The 12,647-nt window shown below is 37.4% G+C and overlaps 1 protein-coding gene across 1 annotated transcript in view; it reads left to right on the top strand.

Moving 5' to 3' along the window:
• The window catches only part of LOC107742988 (mRNA-capping enzyme), a 119,045-nt gene that overhangs the window by 82,761 nt on the left and 23,637 nt on the right, over nucleotides 1–12,647 (top strand). Inside the window, exon 13 of the mRNA XM_016556081.1 lies at nucleotides 1,596–1,696. Within this exon, the coding sequence (XP_016411567.1) occupies nucleotides 1,596–1,696 (101 nt within the window). The remainder of the gene's footprint in view (nucleotides 1–1,595; nucleotides 1,697–12,647) is intronic.

Here is a 12,647-nt window from a genome sequence, read left to right as displayed (position 1 = left end):
AAAAACAACAACTTACTTACACATAGTAAGAAATGGTTATAAAAACTGAAACAGAAGTGAAACTAGTAATAGGAAAGAGGAGAAATAAAAAGCGATACTTATTAGTAAATTAATTAGTAATTAATTAGTAAAGTTGTCCAAATGAAGTTCTTAGCAATGCATATTACTAATCAAAAATTACGTTTTGATATATTTACGGTAGGAAATTTACAAAATATCTTCATGGAACATGATCTTTATTTAATATCCTAATGATTTTTGGCATAAAAGAAAAATCGATAATCTTGACCCATACAATGTTTTTTTGGCTATTGCTACAAATATACCCCAGCGACTTAAGACTGCTTTTGTGCTCCAGGATCACATGTTTGTTTTGAACTCTTTTGCTTGTAAACAGTGCTTGATCTGTGCATATTTCTACCCTGATTCAGGCAAGATGACTTTTTCACTGAAGAATCATGGTGAATCATTCCATTAATTTACTCTGTTGTACATTATAATGTCTGGAATTCTGTATTGACTAATCAGCTTTCAGTAATGGAATTTTCCATGTTATAAAGTTGCTTTCAGGCCGTTTGGAAATGTAATAGCCACATGTTGCTGTGAGAAGTTACCGGTTCTCCTGAGACGATGCTCTTACAGTTACTAGGCACTAGTGTTTGTATCCTCTCCTCATCATTAGTGTTGCCGCTGGTGAACAGCTTTGATTATTGCAGAGACCAGTATGGTGGAAAGTGAGAGGGTTGTTTGGATACTCTTGACCTGTAACAACCGTACTTTCATCCCCAATCTTACACTGAGCCTTTTAGAGGTACAACCTCCCACCATGTAGCGGTCCTGCTGGCTCAAATCCTGTTTCCTGGCAACACATCTGTTACTTTGCCTCATTTTTGTCTTCCCACATTTTGGTTTCTCCAGATTTGATTCATCACGTCCAGAATGTCGACATGAATGTATAATGAATGTTCCCATAGTCACATGACGCATATTAATGTTTTTTTTTAAACCTGTGAAGGATTTTTTTTTTTTTGTCTGTTTTTATTGAACTTGTTTTTCCTTTTTTTTATTTTCTTTTATATTCAGTTCTTATAATAATCTTACTGTACTGAGTCAAGAACGTATTCCCTCATTTTCTGAATTTTCACTCTGGCCAACCTAAAATCATTCAGGACACACAAAATGTATTATTATTATTATTATTATTATTATTATTATTAAGTATGCCTAGATGTGTTGAACAAACATCTGACTAATCAAGTAAACATAAGTTGCTTCATCCACTAAGTGGTCATCTTGAAATATTATTAACAATATTAAAGTTATGTTTACTTCTTACAAATCATTGAAGATTTTACAGCAAAAAGACTAAAGGGTGTCGTTTTTATGCCGTGATATATATATACGCTGATGCATGAGGTCTAGTTTTGGGTCTCATTGTTTTCAGGGGGCCCTACAAATTGGTGATGCGTTACTGTTGATAATATGTAGCATTCTTCTTTTTTTATATAGCTAATAAAGGAGTGTTGTTTTTCTCCTGCATTGTTTGCTTTATGTCATAAAGTGAGTTGGTCTCTGTGTTTGTGTTGTCCCTGTAGAAATATAAGCCGGGCAGATGTGATGACATTCTGAAGTGGAAGCCGCCCAGCCACAACTCGGTCGATTTCAGACTCAAGATCACCAAAGTCGGCGGGGAGGGGTGAGTCATCGTCACCATGGCAACTGCATTCACTACGCTCAGATCAATGATAAACATCAGAACACATCCGTACAAACGTCCCACAACTCGCACGGAGACAGAGACATCCAGGAGGATTTCTTTATCTCTATGTATGCGCTGATGTGTGAGCGATTATAAAACATTCAGCTCTGAGTCACACGCGTTAGCAACTTTTCGAGTTGCTACTTTTCGGATAGTAATACGCACCAAAATGTGATTTGCGAGGCCCGTTCCTAAACAGACTGGTGACTTTGATTATGTGCGGCTTGACATTTCTCTGTAGCGAAGAAATGTAGCGAAGCATAAAGTGTGAGTTCTCTAATGTTCCTCATTTACGCCTCTCTCAACCCATCTGTCCACTCTGTCCAGACTCGAGATTTTACTGTCCTCAAATGAGTCGGGCTTGTCTTTGAAATGCAGGCGGTCCAGAGGGAGAGTGCTGACCCTTCTGCGAGGACTTTTGTGTACAAAGCAATTGTTTTTATTTCCATGTGTGTAAATCCCGTCAAGAACATGTCCAGATTATGTTTCACCCCAAATTCGAAAAATAAAAAAAAATAAAAATAAACATGTATTTTACGCAAGAACATTTTCTTGACAATTAAGCACTTTTTCCCCCATGAATGCATGGTACTACATTGGGAAAATAACAATGGTTTATTTTATTTTACTGCTTTTAATTTATGCTGATTTTATGATGATCAGAATCATCAACAATAATCTTTACAAGCAAACTCAAAGACGCATGGATGCATTTTAGAGAAAAAAATGTGCTTAATTGTTGCAGTGCAAAATATAATTTCTTTTTGAATATAACTGGGACATGTTTTCATGAGGTTCACCCATACTGTATTGCTTGTTCGTGTTTTGATATTAGATCATCTTGTGGATAATTTTCTGCCTTACACACACAAGATGTATTTCTGCAGATCAGCTAGACGGTGTGCAGTGGAACGGAACAGAACACCACGGTCTCGCGACATGTTTTAGCAACCAGGCTTGTCATCACCATTTGTCCATAATTACGATATTATTAAGACATGCGACTCCAGGAACGAAAACTGTAACAAACAACGGAATAATTTGCACAATGTTACAGAAAACAGAAATGAAACCATTTCTGTCAACCCTGATAAATTTTCATGACATCCATTTCCAATTTCTCACACCTCCCTTGTCATGAGCACACTTCGCTTCCAAAACAACAACACAGTAATCCACAGCAAAAGAAAATATATGTGCAACAAGCTTTTTCTCAACCGATATGAGGAACCTTTATTCTGCTTAATGTCAGTGACTTTGACAGACCAACTTTTTTTGAAGCTTATTTATAGAAATTTGGGTTGCACTTTATTTTAAGGTGTCCTTGTTACAGTGTAATTATACATTTAAGTACTGAGTAATATTAATTAACTATATGTACTTACTATAGGGCTTGGATTAGGGTTACTTGCATGTAATTATGCATAATTCATTGTTATTATAATAGTAAGTACATGTAACATGTGTAACAAGGACACCTTAAAATAAAGTGTTACCGAAATTTGTCTATTGTGTAACAATTTTACTTTAAGCTTAGCAGTTATAAAGAAAATATTTAATACTGTCTGCGGATAGGAGAATGAATCAGGGATCTTAACGGCAAATGCAAGTTTTTACACTAAGCAGCATTAAACTGTAAATTAATAATTTAAATTAATAAATACCTAATAAATTTAAAAAAAGACTTAACCTCTTAACTGTCAACCCCCCCTCCTTTTTGAACATATACATGAAAATGCACTAGCCAAAGGAAAATGGTTGTAATTCATGAACGCTTTGGAATACATACCTAAGGTTGGTCTCTTTTTAAGACGACAATCAGCAGATTATTGTCGTAAAGCATTAAAAAAAAAAAAAGTCTGAAAAAGTTGTAGTGTACTAAGAAATATTGTATATAAAATAAATATTTTACTGAATATTTTGAAATCAAAATTTTCGATGAAACCAAAGCCATATGTGTAGCTATGTTCCAAATTTGAAGTTGTTATCACAAATATTTAGGTTCCTATGAGATTTTGTTTATGTGCTATACCAAAAAAATGGTGACACCCAAACTCACAAATGGATTTTTTTAATGCATTTTCCTGTCAAAAAATTATAAATTTTTGTCACAATATTACTTCTATCACAAAATTGTCACCAGACTCAGGCCATTCCAATAATATGCGTTTTGTCAAGATTAGAAAAGTTTGATTGGAAAATATTGTAGGAAATTTTGTAATTTGACACTTGACACCGCCCACTAGGGGGAGGAGCACGCAGAAAGGATTTAAAGTATCATTCCCGTGTCTGATTTCAAAACAGTTTTCACAGGGTGAATTTTGAGTGTTTAAGCTTTCGATTGATATCTGAATTGGGATGATAACTAAATTGTGTGATTGGGAAAAAAGACAATAAAAAAGGAGTTTATAGGTTACGTAAAAATAAAATCTTATGGTTCTCCATTTTATTAACTTTTTTGTTTGAAAGAAATTTGGTTCTTCTTTGTCATTTTTTTTTTTAGTACATTAAGAAACCAATTACACAGAACTCATTGTTGCATTTAAAAATATGAGACAGCACAGCGGAATGGAAATGAACGCAGAGAACAACAAGATGCATCTCAGATGGCAAAGGTGTCTTTTTGCCACATTTTAATAGAAAAACTATTAAAAATCAATGCATTGAAATGCAGAAACACATTCTGTTTGCTTTCCGTCATGCACTTACATTATGAGGGAAAGAGTTCACCTGTGCAGTGGCAGATTCTGCACCAGGAAGGCTCTGTGCTATCAAAAGATTTGTCAAATGAGATGCATAAAGATCTACATCCATGTGTTTAATGACGTAGCTGATCATAGCGCAGTGTACTTTCATTTCATAAGAATGTTATTGAGCATTCTTTTATTTCACCAGTGAAACATCACTTGAAAGGGAGGCTAGCACTTAAAATGCTGTTTCTACTCTGAACACAAAAAAATGTAGTTTCTGAACCCTGAGGTGAATGCACAGTTTCTACTGTATACTCTCAGTACACTTGAGTGTCCCGCCCCCACACTCTTCTGATTGGGCCATTGGTGTAAAATTGACATTGATGCCCTGCGCAGCAAAAGTTGAACTATTTTTAACACGACAAGCCATTTTCTAAACTAAGAAAGGAAAACGGCAAGACATGCAAGATGCGGTGGAAAAGATGTTCATCTGACGCATGTATACGTAGAGCAGAATTTAAAAATAGCGCAGACAGAATGCATGAACGGAGTGCTGACTCTTGGGGGTAAAGATGGATTCAAAAGGCGGCTTACAAAAACATTTCAAGCACACAAACTGAAAATGAAAAGTGCTCAAAAAATATTATTTATGCTATTATAAAAATTTAAATGATAACGTGAGCAAGTAAACTGGATGTCCACTGGGAATGAATAGATTCTAATGAGCCAATAACTGTGCATGTAAACGTTTCTACATCATCATTAGGATTTTACCCAGAGGATATATTGCTCTAAACTTTGATTAACAGGTTTCAATATTCTCAAGCTTTTTTTATTCCAAATTGATGAGGCAAAAAATGTCCAGCCGGTATGTTAAATATATATTTTCTGAAAGCCAGTGGGCAGTGCGTGTCATCGAAGCATCATAGAGGCCTGGCTTTTCTATAGCAGATGTGTCAGCGAGCGGCTGAGGTTATTAGCAGGGTTACTTCCCTGCCAGGTAACAGAGAAAGATGACATCTCCACCCTCCTCCCACACAGCTCTCTCTCTCTCTCGCTCTTTATCTGTGAGTGCTTTTCCCTCTCACCATGCTCTCTTTATTTGTCGAGAGCTTTGAAATGAGATGGGTAAAATAATAAAAGAACCCCTGACTCTTTGCATAGACGACACTGAATGTTGGAGAGCGGTAATGAGAAGACCTTGGGTTCATTTTGGGCAATTTTTAAGGAAATTAATTGTACTTCACATTTGTGCAGTTTGAAAACAGATAAACATTGCATTAGTCTGGCGGCTCCGCAAACACGCTCCACGTGTTAAAAGCAGCAAGAATGGATTGTTTCAGAACATGTCTCAATAGTCTAGTAACATTTTTGTAAAAAGCCTTTGTTGCCTTGAAACCTAAAAGGGTGAAGCAAAATCAAATCTTCTCCTGCTGAATGTACAGACTCTGTAGTGTTAAAAGCTAAAGCTCAGAAATTGTGTATTAAAGCTTCCTAAATTCATACTATACCTGCATGATCTATAGGCACGAGTCTATTTGGATGCAGTTCCCAGTTCAGTTTCAATGGAGAGAGTGAGATAGACGCTGCTTGTGAAGAGAAAACTCTGCAAAACATGGATATTATCTTTTCCATGTGTCATTACCTGGGTTCCCATCCAGTGTTGTGAATTTAACTTCTGCGCAAAATTGGAATATCGAATAAGCACCGTTTCCATCCACGAGTCAAAGAGAACAAACTCGTCACTTCCTGATAAACTGGCACTAAATATCACTAAGAAAATTAGGAGAAGCCACTGAATATATTAATTTTCATATATAATAAATGATATGCGCCTCAGAGCTAGCAGGCAAAACATAATCAATGCGGTCATTGCTTTTGGAGGTGGATGCCTGCTGTTTGGGAACACAGTCGCGTAAGTCAGGTCTGGGAGGCAATTATACAGAAATACTTGATGACAGACTTTGCTCGTGCATTTCAGAATGACCATAATATTTCAGATGCTGTGTAACGAGTTCGGTCCACTGGTTAGTCAGGTCCCATAGCGCAAAGTCACATGACTTTTTTGATGCGCATGGAGGAATTTATTCGGCAAATGCGTTTCCATCTCCCATTATACGCATTAACCCTCTTTCGCACAAGTCAAAAACCACCTCAAGCGAGCGTAAAAACTTTTTTGCGAATTAAGGGATTTTTTTTTCTCGAAATTTGCCGTTTCCATCACTCATTTATGATGCAGTACTTCACAATGCATATAAAAACAGGGTGATGGAAACATAGCTATTGACCAGAGATGATTTTATTCACAATCATTCAAACTTTTAGTACAGAGCGATTTGTAATGTCTTTGATTACTTAATTTTAGGGAATTAATTATTATTGTTCTGCAAGCCTGAGGGTGTGATTAAATTAGCCATTTCCTGTGCATACATATAAGGGTCCTATGCCTAAGCGATCACGAGGTATTCTCTCAACTATATATGGTGAAAGAACTTTTTAGTTCTTGATACAAAGAAAGCTTTGTTGTCTCTTGATTGGATTAGTCTTTAATCACTCCTCTGAGTAGATGATGACAAGACTGGCATGAAGTCGACCCAGAATATTGGAGTCATGTGCTGGGGTGATTAGCAAACCTCATGATGGCTGATAGGGGCATATCAGTGTCCGTTCATGTACTAGAAATCCTTACGTATTTTTAGCTGTCCTCTTCCAAAGACTTTCTATATGACTAGACATTAGGGGCCATATTTTAACGACCTAAGCGCACGGCACAAGTGCACTTAGGGCATGTCGAATCCACTTTTGCTAGTTTAACGACGGGATAAACAGTCGACGCGCCCGGCGCATTGTCTAAAAGGGTTGTCCCTATTCTCTTAATGAGTCATGGGTGTGTTTTGGGCGTAACGTGCCATAAACCAATCAGAGTCTCATCTCCCATTCCCTTTAAGAGCCAGTTGTGCTCTCGCCATGGCGGATTCGCTATTTACACTGCGGAATTTACAAGAGCAAAGACTGAATGCTTCTCCAGAGAGAAAAGGGAACGTACGGGGCAAAATAATAATCTTTTACATTGTAATAATCTTTTACATTGTAATCCTTTCGTTTTTAATATTTGGCATGTTTGTGTGCTGCTGCGTGTCCTGGTGTGTGTAATAAGGAGAGTGTACATGCGTTGTTCAGCCGTCTATAGGCGCATATTACTAACGCACTCTTTAATTAACAAAAAAAATATTGCGCCATTGACTTTAGACCAGGTTTCAGTTGGTCAAAGGCGCAGTCTATGTCAGTTGCCTCAAAATAGCAATGCGCCTGAACACACCTCGTTTTCAGACCAGCACACCCATGGGTGCACAGATGGGCGCAAATGCATTTGCTATTTAAACAATGTGGCGCAGGACGTGAAAATGACAACTGCGTCGGGCTGAAACTAGCAAAAAACACTTGCGTCGCGCCTGGCGCCGCATTGCGCCGGGTGTATGATTGGGCCCCAGGACTTCTCTGTCAGACGGCCAGCACTATAACACTTTCCTTTGGAGTCCAGGACTTGTTAAAAGGTGAACTATCTTCCTGTTTTCAGCTTGACCACCCTCCATTTTCCCTTTCTCAGAAAAGTGTCCCGCTCCTAAACGCAAGACAAACACAATCAGATGCGTTGAAGTCCGTACTTGAATGAGTTTTTTTGGCTGACCTGGCCATTATAGTAAGCATTTTGCATTCTGCTTGGCAATTTGGGCTGCTTTTCTTTTGTCAAGATCCAATAATTTATTAAAAAATATATAAAAAATGCAATTCATACATTTAGTGACTCTAAATGTCCTCATTACAAAAATGTAACTCTTGAAAAGAAAACCTTAGGTAGCTTTCCATATTCTTCTAGTATTATTTCTTAGACATTTAGACAAAAAGGACCCCATAGATCCTCATGAACGTGTGTCAAGGTCAAATATTTCAGATAATTTTATATTTTTATGACAAGGTTAGTTCAGATTGTATAATGTCTTGAAATGTAATGAAATATAATTCATTGTATATGGTATATATAATAATACATACTTTTTACCTTATTTACCTTTGATAGTAGTGCTGGGTGGTATACCGGTTCATACCGAATACCGGTGTTTATTTTTGTTATGATATGAATTTTTAAAATACCGCAATACCGGATGGTTAACACCCGGTCATGCATGAAAAAAAAATACCGTCATGTACCGTGAAACCAGTATAATTTTGAAAAATACCGTGATATTAATTTTTGGTCATACTGCCCAGCACTATTTGATAGTTACACCACATGACATTTTTAGTCATTACTTTTAAACATTTCTTAATTGTATTTATTTATTTTATTTTATTTATTTTTTTAATACAGAATACATTTCTAAGAATTTTTCAATTAGCTTTTTGTTTTTCCTTTTCTTTATCAAGGACGCACTTATTTGTCCTTGACCCTTATGCAAATGAGCAGTGACACACTACAGCGACTACCAATGACAATGAATAGAGTGATCTGCTTGCAGATACAGGTGGATACCGTAGTAACCATTTAATTACTGTCATTGTGAACGCGAATTTACATTTTTGATTTGCCAGTTTCACAGTTTTGCAGTTGATGCGTAGTCATCCAATTTCATCCCATCTGTGTTTCACGAGGATACATTTCACAGAATCTCTGCTGAAACATTGTGATCAAATGAATAAAGAGGTCCTGATACTACTAAATGAATTTTTGAGCAGTCAACAGAAGCTTGATGGGCTTAATTATACTACAAAGAGAGAAATGCACGTTTCAGCCGTTACTATACCAATTATGCAGACAGTAATGACACAACCTGCTGCTAAAGAGACTTCTCAATGTTAGTCCAGACTGTCAAAACACACCAGCTTTTGTGGACACTGTGTTTCATCCCTGGACAACTGACGCTGAGGTCTGGTCCACACTGAAATGGATCACAAATGGCCGTGTAAACAATTACATTGGTTTCATTATTTGACAAAAATATCTGCATTCAAAGTGATAAAACAAGCTCACAGGACTGAATACAGTCATCGTGTTTTAGGAGGCTCCAAATATACAGCGCCATTAGCTTGACTGGCAGGGTGTTCTTTAGCCCTCAGTGTCAGGGTTCGGATCCGGTCTCCTCCCCGGTGATTTACTACTATTTTGGATGGTGACACATTTTACTGGGCATGTACGTGTAAACAGCTGGCACCATTATAGAGCACCGCTGATGAGAGGAGAGGGCTACAGTATCCTACTGTCTGTTTGTAAGCAAATGCAAGACAAAGGAAACATTTGCAGTGATCACTGATTCTCATTCTGAATCCATTTCCAGTCTTCATTTATTTATTTTTCAGTTGAGATTAATATAATTGGATTTCAAGTGTGATGTGGTCATTGCATATTTCAAGTCAGGTTGATTTTTATTATGTTCAAGTTAAAGTTTTAATTATAGATGCACCGATCGATCGGCCAGGGATCGGAATCAGCCAATTTTCCTCATGATCGGCCCGGGTCGGTGACCGGCCGGTCAGTCTCACTTCTTTCCGATTCCGAGCTGATCCATTTTGTTACCAGCGGCACAGGCAATAATGTCAGCCGCGCATTCTCGCTCTCTTCTCTCCGACGACCACTTCTCTCACACACGCGTCTCATTCGCTCCAGTTAAATAGTGCTTGTATTGCGCATTATTTTAGTCAATCCCGCAGGTTTCGCGCTTACACCAAAAGCACACACCACCACTGATCTATATTTGTGGAGCGCACAAGCCGCGCTCAGTCTCAAACAGCTTGTGAGCTACAAATACATACAAAATTATGTCAAAATGCCCGTAGTATTGAAAGTAAAAGTACAAGTAAATGCAAAATGGAAAAGAAGCAAATAAATATATATAAAAATGTTCATACACAGCCTGAGTAGCAAGATTGTGTTAAGTTTTAATTCTTTCTTCCATTTTGTATTTTTTGGGTAAGAATAAGAAGCACTTCATCCGGTACTTAGTGTCTTTCATTCCAACATAAGAACACATTTCTGGAATCTGCATCTGAAATAGCATTTAGATGTATTTACACCGTTTATGCATCTCAGAGGGGACATGGATGCATTTAAACTGCAGTTACAGATGCATAAATAGGCCTAATGTTTTGTTTTTAACATAAAATTATTAAATGTGTTATCATGCTGATATCTGCAGAAAACCGGTACTCTTTGTGTGATATAGATTAAGTTAACTATATTAAATTATATATATATAAAAAGCATACAGAAGCATTTTTGCCGTCTACAATTTCGAATGCCTTGAATGAATTTTGAGTTTTAATAGACTAATAAATCAACGTGCGTGCACTCTGTGTGTGATTTGGTGATATAGCCTACTTGATAATGTCAGATCGTACATCATTACAACAACACTTACCATATTATCGCAGACGATGCTGTATCCGCACACCCCAGACTCGACTTAAGTGGAAAATTAATCATCCGTGGTTGTGCGCGCACTTATTTGCACATGAGCAAAGGTGTTTTTAGGAGTCTAACTTGCAAACGCCAGACCATTGATTCGTCAAACCTGCTTTCCTTACAGTCCCTGTTCTTCTGACTTCTGACTATTTTGTGATTTCTTATGCCACCCATAAACAACATGACTTTCAAAGTCATCAGATTGTTGTTGTTCTCACACTACACAAATGTCTGTCATTTGTTGATGTAAGATTTAGTCAAAACAGATTTCACACCACAGGACTTGGAATGCAGACAGATCTAGATATTTAACGCCATCCACACACACTACAAGATTTTAGGCCTGATTTTTCAACTCACCGCCAGTTAATAGAGATCGCAGACAAAAGCCCACAATCAAAGGCAAATTTGTATTTGTTCATGTGAATGATGATCACTATGTTTGAATGAAAAAGACACAATCTAATACCAGGTATGCACTACAAAATTTAGGGCCCAATTTTCACTCAACAACAATTCTGTCATGACATGAGTTTAGCATGGTAATATACATGGAAATGTTAATGTGTTTGGTTAGTGGAATAAATCCACTACGCTGCTGCTGCTGCAGCAGAGCAAGTACTGAGATTTTCTACTGCCAATACATCTACAGACATGCTGCCGCGAGCATGTAAAAAATACTGCTGCTGCACATAATATAACATATTTCACGAGTTCGCACTTACATATAATAGTTTGTAATAAAAAATACAAACTATTCAATTACTGTGCGTTCACACCGCCGCCGTCGAGAGCGTCAAAAATCGCTCTGGCTGCCCTGCCAACAACGCTGTAGAAAGATTTGTGGACGCTCTGACGTAGATCGAATGCTTATCTTGTATTTAAAGGGGACGCAACGCAAACACGTTTGTTGATCTTGTGCAGACTGACCACAAGGAGGGTAACGTTATAAGTTAACCTCATTAAATATTGTTGTGGAAAGTATTAAGATCCTTTACCTCATAATGTATAAAGCACTAATACCACACTGTAAAAATACTCTGATACAAGTAAAAGTCCTGAATTGAAAATGTTACTTAAGTATAATCAGGTATAAACATTACTTAATGTAAGTATAATCATGAAAATTGATTTAAAGGTTTAAAAGTGAACTGGGACTGTTATACTATTATTTATTATATCATTAGATTATTATTCCTATAACGTTAATGCACATCAGCAACTCACCAGGAACACCACAACAATCTCAGACACCTTGGTCCACGCATCATTTATTAAATTTTATTTATGTCCCTGTATGCAAACAGGGACACGTCATAGATTATTGGGAAACCCGCCACAGCAATAATCAACCTCTCCTCCATTTTGCTTGGGAACTAATGTGGTCGGAACCAAAGTTTACAGGACTGCGTTCTCTGGAATCCTCTAAAGCGTTGGACTTCTACGTTCCGATTGGTTGCTGCCAGATGCCGCCGAACCGCGTCATAGCTCATTACCATAAAGTTGACCTGATTTCAACTCTCCTCAACGTCCAAGACGTGCCGCGCCGCTGCTCGATGCCGGCTCACATTGAAAATGAATGACTTCCGGCCACTTTGACGCTCTCGACGGCAGCGGTGTGAACGCACGGAAAGAACAAAAGACAAAGAAAATTACTGTTTTATAACTTTAATGGTAAGCATTAATCTGTATTTAATTTTTACATTGAAGACTACAGAAATTAAAGTAATCAAATGTAAAA

Source organism: Sinocyclocheilus rhinocerous, unplaced genomic scaffold (assembly GCF_001515625.1).
Source record: "Sinocyclocheilus rhinocerous isolate Xijiao unplaced genomic scaffold, SAMN03320098_v1.1 scaffold617, whole genome shotgun sequence".
Classification (NCBI taxonomy): domain Eukaryota; kingdom Metazoa; phylum Chordata; class Actinopteri; order Cypriniformes; family Cyprinidae; genus Sinocyclocheilus; species Sinocyclocheilus rhinocerous.
This window is presented reverse-complemented; position numbering and strand designations above follow the sequence as displayed.